General features: G+C 45.6%; 1 protein-coding gene across 2 annotated transcripts; it reads right to left on the reverse strand.

Annotated features, from left to right (window-relative positions):
* Window positions 1-362: 362 nt before the first annotated feature.
* On the reverse strand, window positions 363-27501 carry THOC5 (THO complex subunit 5). 2 transcript variants are annotated; one of them, XM_090290747.1, is made up of 22 exons: window positions 27421-27501; window positions 26412-26528; window positions 25219-25350; window positions 24596-24739; window positions 23361-23474; window positions 23110-23207; window positions 21140-21286; window positions 20328-20442; window positions 17911-18043; window positions 17221-17253; window positions 15842-15919; window positions 15128-15168; window positions 14789-14888; window positions 12962-13070; window positions 9297-9398; window positions 8631-8727; window positions 7923-8037; window positions 6609-6712; window positions 6377-6464; window positions 3584-3699; window positions 2723-2913; window positions 363-564 (listed from the first exon to the last, which is right to left on the reverse strand). In XM_090290747.1, the coding sequence occupies exons 3-22, from the start codon at window positions 25312-25314 to the stop codon at window positions 501-503; spliced, it is 2085 nt and encodes a 694-aa protein (XP_090146873.1). In that variant the 5' UTR covers window positions 25315-25350; window positions 26412-26528; window positions 27421-27501; the 3' UTR covers window positions 363-500. The 2 variants fall into 2 exon arrangements, with proteins under 2 accessions (XP_090146873.1, XP_090146874.1); XM_090290748.1 differs by lacking the exon at window positions 17221-17253.

Below are 27501 nucleotides of genomic sequence, written 5' to 3' on the forward strand. Positions count from 1 at the left end.
AATCAGAAAATTTAGCCACCAGAGACACTGACAGGTCCAGTGGAAAGAGTGAGGGGAGGGGGAAGAAGAGCTTTTGCTTTTGTGCTGTGCTGACCTTGGTTTGCCCTGCCACGTCCTAGCAGGGTCTCAGAATAATAAATACCGAGATAATGAGGACTTCCCACAGCAGAAACAAGTAAGCTGAACGTGGATGAGCAGGCAGCATCTCTCCGTAGAATCAGAATCTTCTGCACTCCGCTTTTCTTGGCCTCCTGGAGAAAGCCTATCCACAAATGCTTTCGCATGTGCTGTGGCTCCTACTGGCCCTCGGAGACTGCAAAGGCCGCCCCCCTCTTCCCAAAAGAGCCACAAGACAAAGGCCACTTGGTCAGATGACACTTTAATTGGCTAGAAATATAAAACCTGTCCTTGGAGACTATCAGGAGCCACATGTGGGACAGAGGAGAAAGCAGAGGCACAGAACTTAGGGCCTAGGGGGGAACAATAGGCCCAGCAGCAGGTCAGCGATGGCTGAAGAATCCTTGAGGATGGTTATATTTAAATGGCTTCATCCTGCTGGGACCCCTAGAGAAATAGCAGAGTTAATACCACACCCTTTGGGCTGACAGAATAAATTATGGTTATTCACACAACACCACAGAGCTGTTAGGGAAAAAAAAGGAACCAGTGAGACTGCAGAACAATATGGAAGGTGTGATACCATTTTTGTAAAAAGGTTTTTATGTGCCTACAAATGCAGGAACACAGGCCTGGAAGGGCCCTCACTGACAATGGGCCCTTCTGGGGACAGGGCTTGGGCATCCTCACTTTTTAGTGTTTTTACTCAATTCTTCGTTGTTGTTTCTGTTTAACAACAAACATGGTTTAGTTCTATAATTACAAAAGAAAAAGAAAAAGAAAAAACTCAAAAACCTCCTTTGCAGGAGATTCCCATGCAGGTGGGAGCCTGAAGTCAGGTGGTAAAAAGAATCTGCACTAAGTCTCTGCCTCTTAGATGCTATTTCTATAATTTATAGATTTTACAGATGAAAAAATAGGCTCAGGGAGTTTAACTATCTGCCCAACATTATACAGTCAGGAGGTAGCAAGAGCCCAGATTCAAGACCAGGTCTGACGCCCACCTCATGAAGCTGCGGTGCTTTAGCTGTCACCCTGGGCCCCAAGCAGAACGTCACCATGTCATATACCTCCCAACACCAGAAGGGCACTGTCATCCGGCTACATCTAAGCATACAGCCACTCCACAGCCTGAAGGTACCCCCCCGCCCCAGCCTCTGTAAACATTTTGTGCTGAATGTTGGGACTGACTATGCTAAATAAAATTTGTTGCATTAAAAAATAATAATAATAACAGCAACAAAAAACAGCCCCTTGGCCTAATCCCAACGGTTGGCTGGACTTCAGGCCAAGAACCTCACATCTCATCAGTCATGGAGTTAATCAGATCTCAGTGGCCAAAAAAGCACCTTCCCACAATTCCCTCACAGAGGAGCTCAGCCTAGGTGACATACAAAGCACTTCACCAAAGGGGTCCTTTGGGAACCATTAGATAACAGAAAATAAGCAGCGGCCATGTGAGAGATCCCACCCTAGAATGTGCTACAGCAGGCTGGGAGGGTGGGAAGAGCTGAGGTCTCACACAGACCCATTAGGGAGAGCAAGTCCTAGAAGACACCAACATCCAGCAGCCACACCGGGTTGCAGCTGGTCATTATCAGATAGCACCACAGATCAGGCAGGATGGAGGTGCCAGACAGAGGCAGCAGGATGCTGGGGACAGTCTGTCTGAGAAGGCGAGGAGCGGTAAGGCACCTCTTAGACTGACAGGGAACAGGGGGATGTCCCAAGCATAGAGATTATAGCCCTTCCCCCTCCCCAGACGCCATCCCTCCCTAAACCCTTGTCCAAAATGAAGGGATGCCTGAGCAATTTGAGCTCTGGAGTTTTGGAACAGACTCTAAAAACATGAGCTAGGGGATGAAAGGGAAAGAGAGGACCCCAAAGAGAAGGAAAAGCAGAAGTGCTGTGAAAGCAGATGTGCCACATACCAAGCTATCAGGACCTGGGAGCATTTTCTGAGCCCCTGTCTGTGCTAGGAACCACTCTGGAAGCTTTCCGTGAATCATCTCTAGTTCACCATGAGCTAGAAGGTAATATTTCCACTTCAGCCTTTAGGCAACAGGCTCAGAGCTGAGCTGAAGTGACTTCCAAGGTCACACAGCTGGTGAGCAGCAAAGCAGAGATGTGCACCTGTGTGTGCCTTACTTCAGAGCTGGCTCCTCCTGCAAAGCCTGGCTGCCTAAGGCTGACTCTCACAGATGTGTGAGCCCCCTGGGAAGGGCACAGCAGACTCTGGGGGTTGGGGGAGGTGCACAGAGTTGAAAACGCTTATTTGGACAGTACAGAAAGTATAGAAGGTAAAATGCAGTCCAATCCGCTTGGTTCGTGGTCTGGTGCTGCCTACTCAGTGGGTAGTCCCACTTCAGGGGGTGCTGGTGAGGAACAATTGGACCAGGTTGGTAGGAAAGGCTACAGGAAAAGTCTTAGGAAGGCGGCAGCAAGCTCTCCCCAGGCAATCCAGCAGCAGGACTAATTTCCTCTGTGAACAGAGACAAGTGAACCTAGGAACAGGTATGCCCTCTACGCCAGGCTCTGCTCCCTGCCCCAAATCCCTGTGAGAGGTAGCACTGGAGGTCCCTGGCACTCTCGTCCCTCCCCTCACCTGAAAAGCCGCAGACACATCTTCTCCTGGGGAAACTCCTTGGGCCCCTCCACGCTGTCATCATGGCTCTCGGTCTCCAGGTAGACGTCCAGCAGCACACACAGGCGCTGCAGCTGGTTGGTCAAGAGCTGATGGCCGGGCCGGGGGCCGCACAGTTCCTTGTAGCACACGTTGACCTCACTCTCCATGGCCTACAGGGTGGGAGGGCCAGAAACTCAGCCCGACCTTCAGACCGCTGGGTCTGACAGCTCCACCAGAACTGCAGCTGGGCCTCTGCGGGAGCTGGCCTACCCCACATCAGCAGGCTGTACTGTCCTGAGGCTCCCCCTCTTCAAAACAATGGGGTCTTCCTGATTCTGACCCATACCTTTCCCTGCCTTGCACACCCACAGCCAAGAAGACAGAGGTGTGTAGAGAAGGAATCTCAAGATGAGATCATATTCAGAAGGTGGTAGGGTTAAAAACGTGCTTCACAGCCGCAAGGCCACCATGGACTCAAATCAGTAGGCATGATAATAATTAACAGCCACAATGATCTCATATATCATCTTATTCCAGGCAAGTCTATGCTTCCGCGTTAATTCACATTTCCACAGAAGCCTAAGACAACACCCTTTCAAGGCAGGCATTTATATTATCCCTATTTTATAAATGGGGTGAAACCTGTGGACCCCAAACTAGGTAAGTAGTTGAGAAGGGTCTAGGCTCTTTCCTCTACTATGCCTTGCAGTGACCAGTAAATCCGGCTGGCCCCGCTGTCCTAGGAATTACGCCAGTGGCTTAGCTGTGGCAGGTTCTGCCAAGCCCACCTCCCCACAGAGGCACCTCCTGCCCCTCCTGTCACCCCCAGCAGGGCCTTACCCGGATATTGTCATCATTGCTGTTGGTTTTTTCCCCTTTCCAGTTCAGACAGAGCTGGAAAATGGGTGGGATGGAGGAGTAGCCGGGGTTCATCACCACTGCAGCCTGGAGTTTGGCTGGGGAGGGCGGGGAAGGGAGGAAAAACCAGTTCTGAGACCCAGCTTGCCAGCCACGCACCAGCCCCATGGGACCCCTAAGGCTGGCTCTGAGGTCTCGTTAATCCGAGTGCTTCAGGGCATATTCTCGTACTAAGCTGACTTTTATGTTTGTTCTGGAGCCTCCGAGTGTCCTTGCCAGGTAATGGAACGTAATGTCTGCAACACTGGTCCCTGCAAGGAGACAGAGGTGCGTGGACTTCCCAGAGTCTAGCCCACACTGGGTTTGCCTAAGACTTCTATTTGCTCCTTTGACAGAAGTATGTTTTAATTGGCATTTATTTGCCTGCAAGTTAAGGATTTTCCCATGTAAAGGCTTACTACTTGTTTTTCAATATTATGTATTAGCTGTTACATCAGTCAAATATATCTTTTTAATTTTGTTCCTTTTATTTTTAGATATTTTATTATGTGAAACTTGTTAAAGCCAACATTTATTGAGTACTTACTCTTATTTCCAAGCACTGTGCTAAGCCCTTTATGCACATTTTATTTCATCCTAACAATGATTCTGAGATGAGTACCGTTATTATCATCCTCACTGTGCACATAAAGAAACTGAGGCTCAGAGGACGCAGTGAGGGAGAGATAAGCAGCTGCGGACATTTTAGCTGGGGCTCTGGGGCTAGCTCTCTCTGGCTCTCTGGGGCTCGCTCTCTCTCTGGCCCTGGCTCTTGTGGGCTCCCTCCATGTGGCTTGGAGGAAAAGGGGTCTCCAGGCTGCTTAAAGGAGAAGCTCTCACCATGCGGTTTTGAGAAGGAGAGGAGATCCATGCGGTTTACAGGAAGAAGGCAGTTTACAAGGAGGCTGAGAATCCAGGCGGTTCTGCATTGAGAGCTGAAGGGCACCACAGTACAGAAAGGACCTCCCCAATCAGAACTGAGTGATTGGCAGCTACTGGTAAAGCTGAACTGTGCCTAGGAACGGTGTTTCTGACTTTCCTAAGACTGGCCCGGTCTGGGAGGGGGAGGCAGGACTATGTGTAAATAAACAATTCTTTTTCTTTTCACCAAAAAATAAATAAATAAATAAACTGAGGCTCTTAACTTCCTTAAGATCAAACAGGTGCAATGCAGCAGCGCTGACTTCAATCAAAGCTGCCTGATGTCAGAGCTGTGCTCATAATCGTTAAATGAAATATTTGCATTTTTAACATACTCATTTTTTCTCTAGTGGAAGTCTTTGCCATTTTCAATAGGATGACATCTATCCTCTCCACCAATGGGCTAAGTATCCCATTCTTTTTTCAGTATTTATGGGAGAGAAAAAAAGAACTCTTTGACACAACAGTAATTCAAAAAACAACAGACAAGAAAATGCAGGTTAAGACAATTCCTTCCTGACGGTCACAAAAACATTGATTATAAAGTGATTCTTTACTCTCCTGTTGTGTTGCCTCTGTCAAAACAGTCTGCAAACACTTCTGGATTGATCTCTGTTTACGAAGTTTTTGTTTTAATCCATACTATGTAAACTTTTCAAACTGATCTGCTGTATGACTTAAGGATTACATATACATTTGGGATTGTTGCCCACTTACTCACTTAAATTTCACCCTGAATTTTTCAAATTCTACAATACAGCTAAAGAAAATTTTGATTATCACATCCATTCTATGTATGAACCTAGAATAGTTGTCATCTTTCCAAGCGTTCACTACTCAGTCAGGAAGCAGAGATGACATCTTCCAATGACTTCCCACCCTTGGACTGCATATTTTGTGTCCTTCAAAATAGTACTCTATGGTGTTTAGGGATGAGGTAAAGTATATTTTAAAAGGAGAGAGGATGAAAAGCAAATGCACAAACTCCAAATAGTAGTCAACTACCATAAGGGAAGCATGAAGCAGGACTGGGGGCCTCAAATGTATCTGAAATACTTAATTTCCTCACAATATTAAAACACACACACACACACACACACACACACACACACACACGAGGAGAAAAACTGGGGTAGAGAAACTCTAATGTCAAAGAGTAAAACCTTTCATTACATTTCTTGCACTGTCTTAAAACTACAGACAAGGCCCTCGACTCTGTGGCCACAGTACCAAGCCCCAGGATCAGGCTCTGCAGTCAGGACGAGGCCTGCCGAGGCTGGGGCTGGACAATAGCATCACAGGGAGTGTCTGGGTGGCTCCAGCAGGAGGTCCTAGCGATTCAGATGCCAGGACACCTGTGAGGAATCAGTTTTTGATGCCTCTAAATGCGTGCAGAAGCTGCAGAGAGGGAAGGTCCTACCATCCTGCACTTCACAACCTGAGAGGGACATGTCAGCCCTTCTGTGAAGAGGGGGAAGAACAGGTGTCTGATTCTAGAAAGCAGTAAAGCCAAGGGCTAACACCTCAGGGTCTGAGGGCGGGCTGGGTTTGTGACTGAGTCTTAACCTCCTCACTTATACAATGGGAATATTACCACCCCTCGAACTGTCTTGAGGATTAAATGAGAGAAAGCACGTATGTGACTGTGTTGCAGAACAAGTCCTTGCAGAACGGTGGCTCTCAACATCCATTACTATTTGCTAAGTCCCTGCAGCAGGGTTCCAGAACTTTCGCTTTCTTGGGGCAACAACCAGGAATGCTTTCTTCTCAGCTCCTCCCCTTGCCTAGAACCACTAGTATCAGCAGAACAATTACCTGTGCCCCTTTCCACAAGTGCCATGTAGTAGAGATTGGTGTCTCCAGCCAGTCCGGCCTCCACAATGTCTTTGGTGAAATGCAGCTCCTAGAAATCACCACGGACAAGGAGTGAACTGCTGGCTCCTCTAGTCAAACCTCCTGGCCTTCTGATGTAGGGACAGGAACTGAAAGGAGACATGGGCCTGTGGTCCTCAGGACAATAATGACGACCTGTCACTCCCCTACCTACCATGTAATCCTCATGGGCAATCGTCACCCACTTCACTAGGCGAGAGACAACCTTTGCAGGGAAGAGGTACTGGCAATCGCTGGTCACTGGTATAATGCCATGTTCTAAAAGAGAGCAAGACAGGTGCTGTCACAGGTAGAATTTAGGTGCCAGTTAGGTAACTAGCATCTCTGAAGGTCTCAGATGGTCCTGCAAGATGTCCAGGTATACCTGGCGCTCAGTAGGTGCCCAGGTCAACATGTGCCAGGAATATAGGCACAGCAACCTGACCTTCACCCAGGGCCACGTGCTTGCGGCCACACTGAGCACCAGAACTCACGGTGCTTTATCCTTAATACAATCGATGGTCAGCGAAACAAGAACCCCCTGGCAGCCAAAACCAGTGACAGTGCCTCGGCAGCAGTGACAGTTAATTAGATCAAATAGCCGAGAGGGCTGTGTTTTCATAGCTGACCTTGATGGAGGAAATGACTGAAATGTTCTGTGTCAGTTCCTCTAAGGGAAAAGGCTGGATAACTGTTCCAGCACAAATTCCTGCTGGCGTTTCAATAAGCAAATATGCCAACACAGTCAACACTGTCCGGGATGACAATCATCCAACCTTGAGACAAAACAAATTCAGCAGTGCTGATGGGAGAAAGGCCTGATGGGGAGGCCATGCTGCCCCGGAGAGACCAGGGTCCACATGGAGCACAAGACCTGAACGAGACGGGCAGGGTCTCTAGATGGCTCCCAGAAAGGCAATGTCTTTCCTGACAGTAACTCTTAGTTCAGAAAGATCTTAAGCCTCACTACCTTGCAAGGGCCTGGTAACACGGTAAGCCCGTGACAAGTATTCACTAAATCAATAAATGAAAAGAAGGCCCCCTATAGCCACCACCTTGGTTAACGGCTCATCAGAGTTACCTGGGAGCTTATGAGAAACAGAGGGGCTCAGCCTTCCCCTGGAGGGTGTTAGCTCAGTAGGTCAGGGGAGGGATGAGGTGTGGATCTCAGCAAGTAAGCTGAAGGTAAGCTCCACGAACGGACTTCTACAAAATATCTGCAGAATGCACACCAAAGTCTGACGCACACCAGAAGGCTTTGGGCCTCCTCTGTGAGCTGGGACACGCCTGACGGCCCTGAGGGGAGCTTAGATCTCCGTTTGGATGGGCCTGCAGCTCTCTCCAGTGGCCCTCCCAACACCTCTGCTAAGCAAGAGCCACAAATCCAGCCCTCTTTGATTTGTCATCAGAATTTAAGACATTTGAGTGCAGCCCTAACTTGTTTTTGTCCCTGTGGGGCTCTCCAGCCACAGCCCTGACACCAGCTTACCCAGGGATGCAAACTGCTTGTGTAGGGCCAGGCGGGACTGCACCCTGGTCTTCAGCAGTTTCATGGTGGTCTCCATGTGGCTGGCGCTCAGCGAGTGGTCAGCAATCACCGTTTGCTGTGGATGACAGCAAGCAGCACACCTGAGTGTTGCCCGTCCCTTCCTCCAGGCACTGCATCTCTCTTAGGACCTACCTGCCTGCCTGTGGCAGCCAAGATTACCCATGCCCTGAGGAGGGCACCTTACAGGAAAGGCCGGGGTTCCCTGCTGTGACAGGCCAGATGCTGAGTCCCAGCAGGAATGACAAAAACTGCTAGGTTCTTAAGAGGCTGTGGCCAGCTCCTGAGAAAAGGAAAGCTTCTGCTAAGGTGCCAGATCCCCTGGGATCCTGCTTACACTTCATTTTTTCCCTCTTTGTACACAAAACCAAGGGGCGGCAGAGCCTAGAGTTGTGCTGTACGCAGAGCAAGGACCCAAGGTACTTGGATATCAAGGGTGTCTAGACTCAGGGAGAAGGCAAAGGCACCTAAATACCTGGAGGCCTTGGACATTTTAGTGTCCTGAGTGGAGGGAGGACAGATCATATCCCTGAAAAAAAAGCATCCTGCTAACGGAAAGCCCCCAAAGGCCATCAGAAGCCTTTCTGGAGTCTGTAAGGGTAAAGAGGAGGTAGAGCTCCCCAGCTATGAAGACTGGATCGATGTACACACCTGGGGCTGTTCCTTGGGGAAGTGGAGGCCGCCCAGCTTCTGTACCCACAAATACGGGTGACCTAGCTCAAGTACGTAGTCTCTCAAAGTCAGGATGCTGCATAAAAGAATAAAATGATTTTGTAAGTCCTTTCTGCAATGGCCCTAGATACAGCCATCCTCCCATCCACCCCAAACAGGCTGGCCCCGCAGGCTCAGCCGTGCTTACAGCCAGGCTGCCAGCGAAGCCTTGGCTTCATCGGCTCCCTGCTATAAGTTCCATCTCTCCCGTGTTCACTTTTCTCTTTTCCTCCTGATAGCCTCATCCCATAAGCAAATCTCAATAAAAAGGCAGTGCACTTGACCTTCCCGATTTACCAATTCATAAAATACTTACATGTTTTTAAATCCTCAGATAATTAAAATGTTAAACATTTTTATTATATCACGTGTTCTTATCATGTTCCCCAAGTTTTGACCCACGCTTTCCCACCCACCCATGACCTCCATTTGCTTCATAAGCAGGAAAGCTCATGTGTGGCCGTCTCGCGATACAGCGTTCTCTCTTGCCCCATGGCCCCTACCCTCTGAGGGCTGCTGGCCCTACCAGGTCTCCAGCACCAGGCTTGAGCCACCAGAGAAACTCAGAAGCAGAGGCTGAAAGAGGACGAAGCGCTGCTGACTCACCCAACTTTATCAAACTGGTACTGATTGGCTGGATTTGGAGTTTTCTTTCCATGATCCCCAGGGTACAAACAGCTCAGGACTGAGTCAGGAGACAGCAAGTCACTGGAAGGAGAGGAGACTGCAATGAGAATGCAGTGAGAATGCCGCCAAACACTGTGTTGTGAGGCAGACTTGGGCTTTCAGGGATGGTAGTGTCACCTCCCACTAATGATCAATGCCACCATTTACCGAATGCTTCCTGTGGGTCAGACCCTTTATACGCTTAAGCTCATTGGATCTTCATAACCCCATGAGGTAGGGAGTATTATCATCTTCATCTTATAGAAGAGAAGCTCAAGGCTTTGAAAGATACGGCTTGTCCAAAATCACACTACTTCTAAGTGCTGGAGCTGGGATTTGTACTGTCTAATCAAAGGCAGTAGTACTCTTAACCACCAAATTAAAAAACAAAACAAAACACCTTATTCCTTCAGGAGTTATACGGTGACCAGGGCCTTACCTAAGGGAAGCGAAGCTCCATGATACTGGACATAGAAATAATCATAATTTTTATAGGAGCAGAGAGATTCCTTACTACCTCAGGGAGAAAGTGTGCAGCTTTGGTGCTGTGTCTCTATCACTTGACCAATTTTCATGCTACTCACAAACAAGGTCCCCTTTATATTCCCAGAAAAAGACATTATCACATGCACTGGAGACAAGGTGACCCAGAGCATAAGCTGAGAGACAGTGATGCCACTGGAATGGTTAGGGCACAGCCTGTAATTAAATGTGACAAGCAGAGAAGAGATTGAGAGGTAGGGGGAGGATAATGGAGTAATCTGATCACAAAGGACAATAGATCCTATTCTTTCCCCGAACCAGCATAGGGCTCTCCATTTTTTCCAAGAACAGCATCAGGAGCAACTCTGGCAGAAGAGCTGACCCTGCAGCTCTGAGCCACATCCTGCTGCTCTGAGCCTGCAGCATGCCTTCAGGACTTAATACTGGGACAGTGGCAGCTTTTGGTTCTTCTCTGTTCTGTCTCTCCCAGAGTGTATGCCAGGTCCCCAGTTGGGAGTACATGAGAGGCAACCACACAGTGATGTTTCTCTCCCTCTTTCTCCTTTCCCTTCTCTCTAAAACCAAATAAAATAACCTTGTTAAAAAAAATTAATTAATTAATATTATTTTTTTTGAAACCTTGGTAAAATAAAAATAGAAAATGATTAAGAAGTTTAATGGCTTAACGAAAAATTAATGAATTACAATGCCCTAATGACATCATTCTAGAAAATAATTTCTTGAGGAAAATTCAGCAAGGCTGGCATAATTCTGATTAAAATGTTTATATTAAAAACACTAATTCCTTAATGAATTAATAGATCCTGACAACAGTCATCCATATTGCTAACATCACAAAAATAGAGAAAGCCTGCATTTCCTGATGGAAACACACAAGAACATTTGTGACAGAATACTGTTCTTCCGTCCCCCTTCAAAAAAAATCAAGCCTCTAAATCTAACTACAATTTACATGAAATACGCAGGAAAGGAGTAACCCATAAAATTGTACTGCAGGAACGCAACCATTGAAATCTAATTCTAGGGGAACCTATAGTAGACACAAACATACTTTCTCAACCAATCAAAAGATGGCAGAGACGTTCAGATGAAAAGATGCTTGGAAGAAGCTTCACCCAATTGTAACATCCAGACCTTATAGAGATCCTGAGCCAAAACCCAAACTGTAAAAACCAAACCAAACCACTAACAAAAAAACACTTAGGAGAAAATGAGGGAAATCTGAACTCTGACTGGCTATTTGGTGATATTAAGGAACTAGCATAAGACAGTAATTATATCAAAACAAATAAGTAGATAAATAAGTAACACCATACATCAGGCTGCTGTCTTCTGGGGCCAAAGCAGCCTGTACTTCAGCAAAGGCGTCTGGAGCTCTAGGCCCAGGGCTTCCATGATCATATGCCCCCTGGACCTCAGTTTCTCCATCTGTACAATAAGGGGATAAGCTAGACAACACCTGAAGGCCCATAAAGATCTTACCATGGTTTTGGGGAGGCTTCCTTTTGTGTCTCCTACCTCTTTGGGGGCCAGGACCCACCTGGCAATGACAGCAGTATTGTCCAGTGGTACACAGGCCTCAGTTTTCTCACCTTATAGATCCACTGTGAGAGTTAAACCAGGTGATGATGATAAAGACGGTTGTAATTTACAAAGTGCTTCACCTATGCTAAGCACTTGACTTTACTTTTCACAAGCTCCCTAGAAAGGCAACAACCACAGAATGAGGAAACCAAAGAGCCACGCTAGCCCTGGCTCATGTGGCTCAGTGGACTGAGCACTGACCTGCAATGAATGGGTTGCTGGTTCAATTCCCAGTCAGGGCACGTGCCTGGGATGGGTGCCAGGTCCCCAGTTGGGGGCTGTGCGAGAGGAAACCACATATTGATGTTTCTCTTTCTCCCTTCCTCCCCCCACCCCTAAAAATAAAATGTTTTTAAAAGTTTGGCTAAAGGTGCACACAGAGCTGTTAAGTGGCAGACCTGGGACTCACCAGAGCTCACGTCATTGCATATGCACAGCTTAGGGAGGAACTGGAGTTAGGCATGCTTTGAGGCCAGCCTGCAACCGTTAGAACATCTGAGAAGTGAGTAGGCAGAGTGCCTGTGACAAGATCTGCCCTGGCTGAGACCTCTGCCTGAGCAGTTTAACTGGGCGCTAGGTGCTCCGAAGAAGCAAGCCCTGGTGTCCCTCTGCTAGGGTCAGGTGGGAATGGGGTCAATTTCAACCAGAGCACCCCTGGGTGGTCAAACACTCAAGCACAGACGAAGGCTATAGCCTGAAGGGGGTGTGAACTATATGTAAGTGCAGGGTAGAAAACCAGGGGACACCAGCAGGCAGTCATGAAAAGAGCCCTGCCCCATTAAGCATCAGACCTGTGCCTCCTTCAGTGGTCTGTGTACAGCTGGCATGAGGACTTAGTGCAACCAGATAAGGGCAGGGGCAGAAGGAGTGCCAGACCAGGCTAGTGTTCTTGCATGTGAGGCTATCGCACCCGCAGGCCCTTGGTTCTCCTCCCGTCTGGCTATGGAACAAGACTGCCATGATCAGGGGCCACCTAGGGATGTTCAGCCTATGGCTGTCATTACTGTGCCGTTGCTCACCCTCCTCAAAAGCCGCACAGGGCCCGCCATAATCCTCCTCCCACTGCTCAGGTAAGGACAATCTGAGATTGAGCTGAGCTGTAAACTGAAAACCCCAGCACCTTGGGATAGAAAGAGAAAAGGAAAAGAGCGAGCGGCCTCAATTGGTCAACCTGATAATGTCTCCCAAATCTTTTTCACACTTGCGCTCTTTCCCCACCGGTTGTAAAAAGCTGGTATTCTGCCCCACCTACTCAGTTTGCAACATGTTGTAGTCACTTGTCGCATCTGCTGTGCTGGAGGAGGACTTTACCAATAAAAGTCAGTGAGTGCTTTCTAAATACTGTTATATGCCAGGACTTCTAGGCCAAGTGGACATGACAACAGAAGTCAAAGTAGCCATGAACCTCTCAGAGCCAGATGAGAAAGAAACTGAGAGCAGACCCGTACCAAAGTTCTCGTCACAGCACCCCACCCCCACCCTGCCTTGTCCCGCTCTCTGCAACCCCTGCTCAATACCCTGCACTGATGGGGGTGATCAGCTCCATGGCAGTTGTCACTTTGGCTTTTACTGTCATGATGTTGAGGTTCATGAGATAGTAGAAAGTCAGGTGAAGCACACTGTCATCTGGACGGGGAGGAAGAAAAAAATTACGAGTTAAACATGACAGCAGAGTCAGTAGTTTTATAAGAAAGTCAACAAGACTTTAAGATATTTTACTATAAAAACAAAAACTCAATGGCAATTTAATGTTGATAAAAAAAAAAAAAGAGCCTACAAATTCTTTGCAACTCTTCCCTCCAAAAGGTAGAGCTCTGTTTTCCTCCCCTTATGTGTGGGCTAAACTACTTCTAACAAATACAATATGAAAAGGGAGAGATTAGCCCTGACTGGTGTGGCTCAGTGGACGGAGTGCCGGTCTGCAAACCAAAAGGTTGCTGGTTTGATTCCTGGTCAGGCAGGGCATGTGCCTGGGTTGTCGGCCAGGTCCCCAGTTGGGCACGTGCAAGAGGCAACCAATCTATGTTTCTCTCCTTCTTCCTCCCTCCCTTCCCTTTTTAAATAAAGAAATAAAATCTTATAAAAAAAAAAAAAAAAAAAAAAAGGGTGGGGAGAGATCAGGTGATCACCAAGTGAATCCAGGTCAACGCCAGTAATAAGACACAGTGAGGGTGGGTGCAAGTGGAAGCGAGTATAAAGGGGATAATTGGTAAAAAAAAAAAAAAAGAAAAAATTAAGAAAAAGGAATTAAAATACATAAACAAAAAGACAAAATGATACCATGTAACCCGATACGACATGACAATGAAGACCATTTCTGTGGTCTTCCTCCCCAAAATCCATAACCTCAGTCTCATAAAAACACGAGACAAATCCAAATTAAGAGTCTTCCTACATATTAAATAAACCTTGTCTTCAAAAGTGTCAAGGTCATAAAGGACAAGCAAAGACTAAGGAACTGTCACTGCCAGGAGGAGATTAAGGGGCATAGTGACTATTTAAATGCAATATGAGATCCTGAAGTGGACCTTGGAACAGGTAAAGGACATTAGGGGAAACACCAGGGAAATCTGAATAAATCCTATAGTTTAGTTAATACTGATGTACCAATAAACTTAACATTGGCTTTGAGAATTGTACTGTGCTTAAATGACATGTTGAAATTAGGGGAATGAAAACTCTCTGTATTATCATTGCAACTCTTCTGAGTCTACAATTACCTCAAAAGAAAAAAAAATTTTTTTTAGGCAACAAAAGGTCCAGAGTGTAGAATATGTTTCTGTTTGTGTTAAAGATAGAAGGGGGAGGGGATATAGACTTGCATAAAAACTTCTAAATGCATGGACTATTTCTAGAAAATACATAGGAAACCTGTCACGACAGCTCTCCCTGGATATAAGACCAAGGACCAGAGTCTGGGGATCTGGATGAGACAGACCGTCAACTCTTATACTGCTGAATGCTTTACCATGTGCTCCTTTATCCATACCAAACCAATTTCAAAACATTTATTTTCTGCAGATCCCAAAGTCCAACGTACTAAATTAAGCATGTTGGTCAAATTGCTCAAAACCTGCATACTCTTGCAACTTGTTCTGTGTATCAGACATTTAAAATTCAGAAAGAGGTGCCGTTTTATCAAGCGTCCCTATGTGTCTGTTGTTATGATATGACTCGGGAAAAAGAATATCAAACTCCATGCAAAACAATGAAGATAAACAGAGAAATATGACATCAAAATCTGTTCTTGGGCAAAGAGGCCTCTGGCTTGCTGGACCCTGTACACCTGCAAGCTGGCTGAACTCTTAAGTGCTCTCAGATCCCCAGAACAAGGAGAGCCAGACCTTTGCACTTCAGGTCCAGCATGAGAGACAGCGGGTGCCTCTTCAGCATCTCCTTGCGTTTGTCATCCAACTGAACTCCCAGTGTGGGTCGCCGGCGTTTCTGGACAAAGGAAAGAATAGAGATGATGAGTACTGGTCATCTGAACCTCTCCCTTCCTTTTTACTGCCCAGGGCCTCAGCTCTGCTGCCTGGGACCTGATGCTTCAGCTATTCAGCTATCAGGTTCCCAGCAGCCCTTTCTTTCAAACCTTTCTTCTGCTTCTAAGAAGGATGGCACCTGCCACCTAGCAGGCCCCAGTATAGCTGCCTGGCACGCCCATGACAGGAAACGGCTCTCACCGTGGTCTGCTCCTCCTCAGCATCCGAGTCGCTCTCATCATCTGCAACCACAGAGAGAAGACACCTAGAGGGGAGGGGGCTCCCAATGCTCCCTAAAGCATCTCAACACTTGGGGTACAAAGGGGCCTAGACTCTGTCGTTTGTAAATGGATTTTTAAAGAATACATTAATTTGCTGCTTCATATTCAGTGTAGAAAACATGATGATGCAAGAGAAAAAGGAGAAATGACCTGTAATCCCACCACCCATCTTTTAAAGTAGTTTTTATGTTTTTAATGTTATCCTATAAACCACAAGCCCCCTACTACTAGTGGTGGTGGTAGCAATAATGTAACATAAATAACAAAAGCAGCTCACATAATTTTGAGTGGTTGCTATACGCTATGGATGATACTAAGGGTTCTTGCATGCATGACCTTGTTTAGTTCACATAATCATTCTACATGAGGTATAACTACCCTGTTTTGACAGGTGACTAAACTGAGGCTCAGAAATGTTAAAGAGCTTCCTAGGAATCAATGAGCTTGTGAGTGGCGGGGCTGAAATCCAAAGGCAGTGCTTTCCCTGTCTGCCCCTGAACATGAAGTCAACCCCCCTCTTAAACACAATGAGGACAGCTAGTTTCCAAAGGATCAGCACTACCCTTGGGTGGTGACTCAGAGTCCCTGGAACCATTACAGGAGACTCAGGGGAGGATCCTGCCCAGCACATTACCTTGGGACTCCTCGTGAGGCTTAAACAGAGCTTTGGCTTCGTCCACACTGCCTTCGATCGCCACAGACAGCGTCTTATCTGGGAGCGAGAAAAAGCTTTGTGTAAGAGCCGCTGAGGGAAGGAGCTGAGCTAGACAAGCAGGCCAGCTCGGGTCTGCGTTCCTCCTGCCTTTGCCACAGCTCCCTACCGACTGTGCGTGGAAGGACAAAAGCCCTTTCTCTGGATGGACATGAACAAAGTAGGAAACTTAAGTCTTTTCTGCATTGTTTACTGAGAACAAAGAACCCGAAGTGTAGATTCCTGGCCAAGTACCACCTGAGACTAGTGGTGAACGCCTCTGTTTTCAGGCTTACACCAAGGTACAGAAATCCCAACCTTGGGCCTGAAGCTACATGGTTCTCTTCTGCCAACTGTCTTAAAGGTTCTCATGCAGAAGCCCATAACCGTCCACATCCTAGATAATGTGCTTATGCTGTGTTCCACACTACACCAAGTACCTGGGTGGTACTGTCACATTTAACTTAGAGGCAGGAGGACAGTGGGCAGAAACGTGGACCCTGCAGTCCAGTCCTAGGCCTGAATCACTGCTCCACCAATTCCCAAACATGTGACTTGGAAAGTTATCTCACAGCACTGAGCCTGTCTCTGCATTTATGAAACCTGAATGTGACAAATGATAGCTGACCAGTTGGATGACGAGATGATGTTTATAATGAATGAGCTGATAATTATAATTTAAAAATTACTTTTTACAAAATTTTAATTTTCAGAACAACCCTATAAGAGCAATACTATTATTATACATTTTAAACATTTACAGATGAGAACATTAAGGCTCAGAGAAGTTTCATTCTATAGCCAGGAAACATCTAAACTAGTTCTATTCAACTTGAGCTTGGCATCAAGCTCAGGTCTATTCAAGACCAGGTCTATTCAACTTGACCTTGGCATCTCAAGTAAAAAGCTAAGAGGCCTGTTCCATGCGCCAAACCTGACACCACACTGAGTGATGCCTGGGCCTGCCTTTGTGGAGCCCCGTCGGTCTAGGGCCAGGAGGTCAGACAGCCCACTACCTCTCCTGCTCCATTCGAAAGAGTACACAGATTATAGATAGTCACCGAAGACTGAAATGATTTGCCCAACTGTAAGAAGGAGGGATGGCAAACGTCCTCACCGGGGCAGGCCACTGAGATAATATTCCCAGGTGGCCAACCACTACTCTCCCTGACACCTGGCATGAACCATCATACAATATCCCAAGTAAGCTGGCTGTCCCCATCAACCACTGGCCAACTTTTGAGTAGTGTAGTCCTGAAATTCTACAGTGAAATGAGGATGGAAACACGTTTGGGGTTTAAACACAAAAGAAAATTACTCACCCTGTCTAGGGGGCTGGGAAGATTTCATATGAGCTGATGATGGAAACAGGAAGAACAAAGGGGAGGGAGAGGACCAGAAGAACCAGGAAGACATAAGAGAGATAGTAATGTGTCGGTGCCTATGGCTGGAGGAGAGGCATGCACTGGTGGGGGTGGGGAAGAAAAGTTTAAGTGCTGGGTGAAAGCTGCAGCAGGGCAAGAAACAAGGTCTCAAAAAACTTCTCAAAACCCTAGTGAAGCAAAGGGCTGCCTTTTAGCTTAATGAGGACACGTCCTCTCACTGGGTAATTCACCGTTATCACATGCAGCCTGTTTGGAACATGGAAAGCCTAGGAGAGCTGACTGGGACCTGCATTCACCATGCCCTTTCTCTGAAGCGGAGTAAGAGGCGCCGATGCACCTGCCACGCGTGCTTTGGGCTGCCTGCACACTGCACCCGACAGCTGACCAGCCAGGCTCATCAAAGATTCAAAGCCATCCATTCTGAAATGCCCATCAGGTTAGTCCAGCCTCAGGCCAGCTAGTCAAAGCAGCCATGCTGGGTAATGCAAAGGGGAGGCAACATGTGTCACCTGAGGGCTTCTCAGCAGGGCCTGGAGCCTTCCTCAGCAGGCAGTGCTTCCAAATGACTCAATCAGCCACAGCTTCTGCTCCCACAGCCCCTCTTCCTCACCTGGCCCCCACACTTACCACAGGCCTGCCCATACGCGGTGGCCTGGACAAAGAGGACGTAGAGGGGAGGCGGCAGGTGTCTGGCTGTCTCATATTGCTTGTGAGCCTGGTCGTAAGGCATGAACAGGTACTCTTGCACTGGGAGGGAAGCCTGCATGCAAAAGAAGTAGGATTTTTATTTTTCCGTTTTAGGCAATCTACATGTGAACATGTGGCTGCTTAGAGATATAGTTTTTTTTATTTATGAAAGTGATATATGATAAGCTAAAAGAACAGATAGCTAAAAGGTCAATATAAAAAAATCAATTGTATTTCTTTATACAAGTAACAAACAATTAAGAAGATTAACTTAAAAACATAACATTTCCAATAGCATTAAGAAAACATTGAATACCTAAGAATAAATAAATGACAGTGTGTAAACCTCTACACAAAGACCTGAGAAATGAAAGATCTAAATGAATGGAGATTTATGTCATGCTGAGGGCCTGGAAGACTCAAATATTTTCTCCTAAGTGATCAATAAATTCAATGCAATTCCAGCCTAAATTCTAGCAGGTAAAAATAGACTGGCTGATTCTAAAATTTATATGTAAATACAAAGGTCCAAGAATAACCAAGACAATCCTGAAAAATAAAGTTGGAGGGTTTATACATCTGAGCATCAAGACTCCTGCTAAAACTATAGTAAATAAAAGTGTGACACTGGTACACAGATGAACAGATCACACACAATCCGACACACACAGACATTTGTGTGGCAGTGCAGTGGCACTGCAGATCAGTGGGGAAAGAATGATCGGTCAATAAATGAGTCAATTGAAAACCTACACGGAAAAAAGTAAATCTGATCCTTACCTCACACTACATACAAAATTCATTTCCAGGAAGATTATAGATCTAAATGTGAAAGGTCATCAATAGGGCTTCTATAAGAAAACAAGAGACTATCTCCATGACCTTGGGACAGAGAAAGATTTCTTAAGTAGGATACAAAAGCACTAGCTATAAAAACAATACTGATAATTAGATCATATTAAAATTAAGAACACTGGTCATTATAAGATCATTATGAGAGGAAAGTCACAGAATGGAAAAGATATCTGCAAAAGACTCATTTCCAGAAAATATAAAAAACTCTAAGCATTCCAACAGATAGATAGGCAAAAGACTTGAATGGGCCCTTGACTAAAGAGGTAATCCAAAAGCCAACAGACATACAGAAAGTGCTGTGCTCAACTGTCACTGGTCCTGGGAAAGGGAAATTAACACCACAAGCAATGCCCTCCAGAGTGGCCACAGTTAAGAATGACAATATCATCCTGACCAATGTGACCCAGGTGGTTGGGTGTCATCCTGCAAAGCAGAAGGTCCCCAGTTCGATTCCTGGTCAGAGCACATGCCTCAGTTGTGGGTCTGTCCCTGGTTGGGGTGCGTATGAGAGATAATCAACGTTTGTCTCTCCCTCCTTTCCCCTCTCTCTAAAAATAAATAATCAAAACCTTTAAAAAAAAAAAGAAAAGACTGATAATATCAAGTGTTGATGAAGATATGGAGCAATCAGAACTTTCATATAAGGCTGGAGGAAATTTCTGTAAATCAGTACAATCACTTTAAAAACCTAAATATGTACATAGAATATTTTTTAACAAAGATATTAAGTACAACTAAAAGTTCATATTTTTTCTTTTTGTCCTATTATGAAGTGCTACTGGGGATATTTCTGTTAACAATTCTAATTCTACGCTTAGAGTTGAAAGGAGGAAATGTGGATCTTGCCAAGTCCCAGAAAAGTGAATTTATAATTTCTCTAGGGTCCTTTTGCAAAGTTCCCTCATATTAACTGTTTACCCTGCTTCATAAAACTATAAGGATTTAGACCAAATCTCACTTCACAAAGCAAACAAAATCAGGTCACCTATACAGAAAGACATTATATTTTACAGGTAGTGGGGACTTTTCCTGCTAAGGTACATAATGGCTTTCAAATATGAATAAAGTTCTTTTCAGAGCGAGTAGATCTGAGGATCTGCCCCTGAGGTACAGTCAGGGAGATCTAGAGATACGCACAGAGGCAGCTTAAATGCCTGCAGGCTTCAGGGGCTGTCAACACCATGCAGTTCGCAATTGAAACAGTTTGCAAATGTGTTTTATCCGGATGAGACTCTGGGTGAAAAGAAAACGCCCCAAGTAAATTTGTGTGTATGTTCCTGAGTCCACCCAACCAGCTTTTCCTCCACCCAGGACACAGCTTTTTAATACCAGCGGGGCTGGACTTCAGCCGGGACCATCCTCACACTGCAACACAAACTAGGGTAACAGACCTGGCAAAACCCAAAGGGAGACATGGCTGCTGGCAACTCAGATTGGCAAGGTCTCACTGGTTCTTCAGTGAAGGCAAGGCAAAAGGTGGAGGTTTGGGGGGAAGCCCTCACCTGCATGATGCTGTTCAGGCGAGGCTGGAGGCTGCTCAGGTACTCCTTCTTCACCTCAATCTCCTTAAGGATCTTCTCCTTGTTGGACAGGCACTCTCGGTACTTCTCCGCCAGCCTGTTGGGAAAGGACAGAGCACTGTCATTACATGCCTTCCAGGGATATCCTGACATGCCTGTTCATCGTCAGAACTCATCTGACAATAGCAGTCTTGACAAACTAATGTTTACCTAGCACTTACTATGTGCCAGGTACTTCCGAGAACTCTTTATAAGCATTATTGCATTTAACCCTTACAAAAACACTGAAAGATAGGGACTTTTCTTATCCCCAAAGGAGGAAAGAAGGATCAGGGAGGTAGGGAACTTGCCCAAGGTCATCCGGTTAAAGACAAGCACAGAGCTGGGCTTTGAATCCCTGCCTGTCTAGTTCCAGAGGCCCGGTCCATAACCTCTAGGGAGTACCTTCTGTTGCCATCTGCTCCATTTCCTTCCTTCCTTCCCTCTTTCCTTCCTTCCTTCTTCCGCCCAACACTCCCTCCCTTCCTTCTCTTCCTTTCCTCCTTCCTTCCTCTCTTTTTATCCTCACCTGAGGGCATGCTATTGATTTTAGAGAGGGGAAGGGAGAAAGAGAGAGAGAGAGCCTCTAGTATATGCCTGGACCAGGGACCAAACCTGCACCCTGGTATGTGCCCTGAGCAGGAATTGAACACACAACTTTTCAGTTTCTGGAACAACACAACAAAGTACTATCCCCCACGGTTAAAGAACTGTGTCTGCACAAGTTAACAAGGCCAAGAAGGAGGAAACACCACCTTTTCCGCTGCTCCAGCTCCCAATCCAGACGTGCAAGGGTTTGCTGGTGAGGGTCTCCCATGGTGATTTCAGCCTTGCTGATATCTGGAGGAGCCTCTCTATAAAACTCCTCTAAACTGACCAGATCGATTTCTTCATGCTTTGACCTACAGAGAAAAACAACTGTTAAACTGCTCTTCTTAGGAACCTAAACTGTGGCTTAAGCAGGCCCACAGTTCCTCCCCATGTCAGCCCACTTAGCCCAGGTCTACAGCTACCCAGGGACATGGAATCAAGTCTTCTGAGCAAATGCTTATTAGCAGATGTTTCAACTGAAGAGATGGTTGGTGACAGGCCACAGGTTACTTATCCGTGCTATGCAACCTTTTTATCCATGAATTAGCTAAAGGCCTGGAAGGGGTGCTTATCAAACTCCCAGAGGTTTCCAAGATGAGCAAGAGAGCTATTAGCTTCAATGGTCAAATAGAAACACTGTGGTCTAGGCCTAGATTTATCAGCTTAAAGCCAAGAAATATCATTTAACAGCAACAGACATAAGGGTCTGCACTTAAGTTCAAAACGTTAACCGTAGAAGCACGGGATGGGGAAGATCCAGCGTGGCATAACCAGACGTGAAAAAGATCTAGAGGCTTTAAATGCTGCCTACCTAGTGATACATGAGTATAAAAGAAAGGGAACCCAAAACTCTTTCCTGCTTTCACATAGTGCACACACAGGTCATGAACAAATCATGGTAATAATAACAGCAGCTACCACAGATCAAGCACCCAGTGTATGTCATCCTCACCTGGCTTAATTCTCACAGCTTACAGCAGCTACCAGAGATTAAGCACCTAGTGTACGTCATCCTCACAACTCTGTAAAATGGGAATTGTTATCTCCATTTTTCAAATGACACAGAAGCCTCCATGGCTAACCAGTCTGCCAAAGTCACACAAAGCTGGTTAGTGGCAGAGCTGAGATCTGAACCCAGGCTCTATCATGCCAGCCACTGGCCGGTATCCACCGTGGCCACTGGCCTCTTCATGGGTCTGTATTTTGGGTTTGTCAGCTTTTCATCTGAGCAATGGTTACACGTGGGGGCATGCATTCTTTTACTCTGTTTTTATACTTTTTTATTTTTAAATAGTTAAAAGACTCACAAGATATTTCAAAAAGAGTACTGAGTTTTTTCCCCATGCACCCTTCCCTTGGGTTCCTCTAATAATATCTTATGGAAACAGTACAAAGTCAAAACCAGGAAAGTGACAACAGCACAATCTATTAACTCAGGTACTGCCCTGATGTGGATTTCACCTCTATTAGTATTTAAGTATTATTATGTGATGAGATAAAGATGCCTTTCAAAAATCAGCATTATCATTATTAAAAATATACTGGACCCAATGTTTGATATGCCCACTCACCCCAAGTTTATTACAAATAAAACCTGCCTCCTTTCAGTTCGCACAAGAACATGTTCTCTTCTCTTCTTCTGTCTACTCCTTCCCCCTTCTCATCTTCCAGGAGGCATTACATTTGAAAAAGAACACTGCAGGCAACTAAGCAGCAAGAAATTCAGGTTCCAAAGAATAAAATCCATTTGCAGAAATGAATTGTTGGAACTTTACAGATGAAAACTGGGCCAAAGGTTAGAAGGACATGACTGGAAGTGAGTTGCTTCCCACAAGGAGCTCAGGAGTAAAACTGGCAATGAATGTAAAGGTCCCTATTAGGGAGAGACAACTGCTTTTGACCAGGTACAGAGCTCAAAATTCAAAAGGGTCAAATAGCGTCTGAGTTTCTTGGTGTAGCCTGAAATTGCTTCCAATTTTCCCACTCAAAGTCATCTATACACCCTTCTCCCCTGTCCTATAGTCTCCACAGTCATCTGATTTTTTTTTTTTAAAAACTAGCTCCCACAAAGCTATGAAGGAAAAAGCAGTTACCAACAGACCATCTTGCTAAAGCCCTGTCCTCCAAAACTCACTTAAACTCCAGACATTTGGTGATCTCCTTCTGCAAGTGCATCACCTCATACAACAGGTTCTGGAGCTGCAGGTGATAGGCGTCAACTTTCTGCTTGGCCTGAAAGGAGGACGAGGTCAGAGGTGAGTGGGACAAGTGGGGGGGGGGGCAGAATGGAGCAGAATGGCAGCAAACTCAGAAAAAGGGGTAAAGGAGATTGAGGATGGGGTGGGAGGAAGGGACGAGAAGGAGGATTAAACCTCCAGTTCCTACCTCGTGGGTCTGATCTCTTCCTTTCTTCAACCTGATGTGGGCTAATCGGTTAAGCTTCTTTAGAGTCATGAAATGCACACAGCTCTGGATTCTGCGGTCTTCAATCTCAGCTGCCTGCAGGCAAAGAAAAACTGGTAACCCCTCAACAAGGGGCGCTGACTCAGCTTCCTTCAGCTCCAAAATAAAGACACTGGAAGGAGCTCATAACCAAAAGAAGAGTTAGAGAGAAATCAAAGAATGGCTGTACAAAGGAAATGCTTAAGGTTTTCAGACAAAAAACAAAAACAATTTCTGCTTGAACCAAAGTAATAAGAATTGAATATAGAGCAAGTGCAAACAAGCCACAGTAACATCTGGCCCCACATACTGCACACAGAGATCCTAATCACAGCAACATCTTGCCAAACAGTTTGACCTCTATAAATAGCATTACAAAATAACTTAAATGAAAATAGCCTAATTAGAGCTGTAAAGTTTGACTACAGTAAGAGAAAAGACATAAAAATCTTAACAGCCCTGGCTGGTATGGCTCAGTGGACTGAGCACTGGACTGCACACCAAAGGGTCGCCTGTTCAATTCCCGGTCAAGGGCACAAGCCTGGGTTGTGGGCCAGGTCCCCACTTGGGTGCACGTGAGAGGCAGCTGATCGATGTCTCTTTCCCTCTTTCTCCCTCTTTTTCCCTCTCTCTAAAAAATAAATAAAAACTTAAAAAAAAAAAATCTCAACAATATTGGTCAGTATAAGCATAAAATATGGGTTGTTTTGTTTTGAACTTATCCATCTAGTTTGTAGTCAATCTGTTTAGTTTCTCTGCCCAGAAGCCTGGTTAATTCATTTAATATTAATAATTTCATTTTTGGTCTCTATGATTTACTTGTATATATCCATCCTTCTAAATAGCAAGGAAATTTACATGTACTGTCATTTCTCAACACCGAGCAGAACGCTTAGCACTTAATAAATATTACAACAGTTGGATGAATTATCAAATTATAGTTATAGAAAGAAAAATTATCCTGGATAATTTTATAGTACTTTCATTACTATAATTGATGATTGGGTGATGATGAGAAGTTTGAATAAATTAACAGGCAGGTCTCTAGAGCCCTAAGGCTCCAACTACCTATTTATGGCTGGGACAGGAGACCAAGATCAGAAAGGGCTCTGGTAGGTGCAAAACAGGTCCATCGGGGCAGACCCACCAGGCTCATATTTGTCCAGTCCGTTCCTTACCACATCCTTGCCTCCCCTGCTCTTCAGGTCCTGGATCTCGGCCATGAGTCTCTGCAGCTCCTGACACGTGTACTTGTACAGCTCATAGTCTCTTCCAGGGTCCCGCAGGTCCACCTCAGCCTCCTCGCTGTAGTATTTACCTTCCTGTGGAGGCAAGGATATAGGCCTTGGGTAGAGAGTAAAAGTCTCCCTGTTAGGACCAGGGATATGGAGGGATATGGACTGAGATCAGTAATAATGAAGCCCCAGATCAGGTCTCTAAAGGATCTGTTCCTCAAATCAAATATTTTTCTTTTTTTCAAAATGGAAAATAATTTCTCTTCTGACTATAAAATAATGCATCCTTAGTGACAGAGATTCAGAATATAATGAGGAATACCAAAAACAAAATGAAAAATTGCCTATATAATTTCACCTTCTGGTCTGAAATAACTCCATTGTTAATACTGTGGATAAATACAAATTTTATTTTTTAACAAAATGGGATCATATTGTCCATGCTGTGTCAAACAGAGGCCACCTGGGAGGTTATCCCTGTGACCTCAGCTGCTACAAACCCAGAGCCAGGTGCCCGGACACAAGCTGCAATTTCTCAGCAGCACGGCAGCCCTGGCTAGTCTCACCTGCTCAGTGTCAGAACGACTACGCTTCCCTTCAGCTGGAGCTCCATCACTTCGGATCACTTTGGGCTTCCGTTTCTTGCTCGATTCTGATGACATGGTTGTTTGGTGAGGTCAGGAAGAAATAGCAGAGATCTGTTAAGAAGAGAAAGCTTTTGAGATTTTCCTGGAGTCAAAATACTGAAGTTTAATCCTTTGACTGCCATGCGTAATTCGAAATTTGGATCAACATGAGAAAAAATTATATAAATATATAACCTGAGGTACCAAAAAAGAGAACAAAACATAAAATATGAATTATTCCATTGTTATTTACATTTATAGCCATTAAAAATAACAAAGAGTCACTGGGAGCAACATTGGCACTTTTGGGAAAATTTGTCGGCATCGCTCACAGCGATGTTGGCACTCAAAGGGTTAACTAGCAGTTCTGCTCATTTACACCCTTGGTAACTCAAGAAGACTCAACCCTAAGCCTCAGTTAAATGCTCTATAAAAAGGGGGAAAGGTCAGCCTTTAGCCTGTCCAAAATGAACTCACCTTCTTCACCCCCACCTCATTTCACCACCACCACACTACTGACCAGACTCCTTAGCCTGGCATATAAGCACATTTCCGATACTATTGATCGATCACTGTGTGTGCTAGACTTTGATCTAAGCACTTAATGGGTATGTTCTCATTTGATCTTTAAACAAAACTTTGAGATAAGAACAAGTACCATTTCATAGAGGAGAACAGAGGATCAGAAAGGTGACTGACTTGCCCAAGCTGACACAGCTGTTATGCTACAGCTTGGATCCATCTGCTACCACATCAGTGCTCTTAACAACTACATCGTCATGCCTCCTAGTCTTGCCACCATCTCATCTGGGGATGCTGTCAACTCCCTAGTTAACCCTAAAATTTAAAAGAACAGAACCTACACTTTGTGGAGCTCTAGGGTCACAAAGCATCCTCCCTCTGCTATCTCTCCTAAATGTCACCACAGTCCCCCGAGATGCACAGCACTATCCCCCTTACCCCAACAAATCTGTCAGCTGCAATTATTGAGGGAACCCACAGCTCATGGTAGACGAGTCAAGAAGCTCCAAGTTGGAGTCTCCACTCTACTATTCTATGGCTATGAGTCCTGGGACAAGACCTTTCCTCTGGGTCTGTTTCCGCACAGATCAAATGAGAACTAAAGTCCCTACCTCAGGGTTTGCTGTGGACATGAACACAGGAATGTCCTCCACTGGGGAAGGTGATGAAGATGATCTGGGAGTGGGGCTTTAGATGGTACATGCGTGATCTTAAATGATGTTGAACACCTGAGGAGAAAGTGAATCTCTTTTCAATTCTTTTTAGAAACTTCTCACTGCTTCAAAGAAAATGTCTCATTTCCCGAGGTTGTCTTTAACATCTGTGAACACCAATGTTCCTTTGTTAACAAAAAGACTTATCTCAGAGCCGTAAACAATGAAATCTAGCCAGAATTATGAGCAATGACCTGTTTTCATTTTAAATACATTAATTTTTATCATTACCTTCTACACACGACAAGTTAAAGAAGTCTTATATTTATGATAGACACTTAAATTTTTCTTTTAAAGTGAATTCAGCCCTGGCTGGTGTGGCTCAGTAGCTTGGGCACCCGCCTGCAAACCAAAGCAAAGGGCTGCCGGTTCGATTCCCACTCAGGGCACATGCCTGGTTGGTGGGCCAGGCCCCCAGTTGGGGGCGCGCGAGAGGCAACCACGCATTGATGTTTCTCTCCCTCTCTCTCCCTCCCTTCCCCTAATAATAAATAAAATATTTAATAAAAAATAAATAACAATATAGTGAATTTAAATTTTGAAAGTAACTCAAAAACTTTCAGTAAACAGCCCTACATCAAAGCTGATTTGGCCAAACCCACAAAGGCAAGACCTAAAAGGTTTAAATGTGGGACCCCTCGACTTTGTTAACACACTAAAGAGTGCCGGGCACACAAAAGCGCACAATGTGAGCCGTCACCGCCACCACCCTACCATGTGGGGCCCACGATGCTGCAGCCAACATTTTCCACATGAGGAAACAGAGCGCGCCGGGAACCCAGGGAACGAGGACGGAGAACCCGGGCCGGACTCCAGCCCGAGGACGCCCTCCGGGCGATCCGCACCTCATTCCCAGGGCATCCGGTCTCGCCCTGCCGCCTTTCTCCAGTCCCGATGCGCCCCTCACCTGCACGCGCCCCGAACGTGTCCCCGCGAAGCACCTACTTCAGGAGGCAGAGAGACTGCAGCCGCGCACCATAGAGAAGAG

This window comes from Furipterus horrens, unplaced genomic scaffold (genome assembly GCF_987537825.1).
Source record: "Furipterus horrens unplaced genomic scaffold, mFurHor1.1.pri manual_scaffold_11, whole genome shotgun sequence".
In the NCBI taxonomy this organism is placed as follows: domain Eukaryota; kingdom Metazoa; phylum Chordata; class Mammalia; order Chiroptera; family Furipteridae; genus Furipterus; species Furipterus horrens.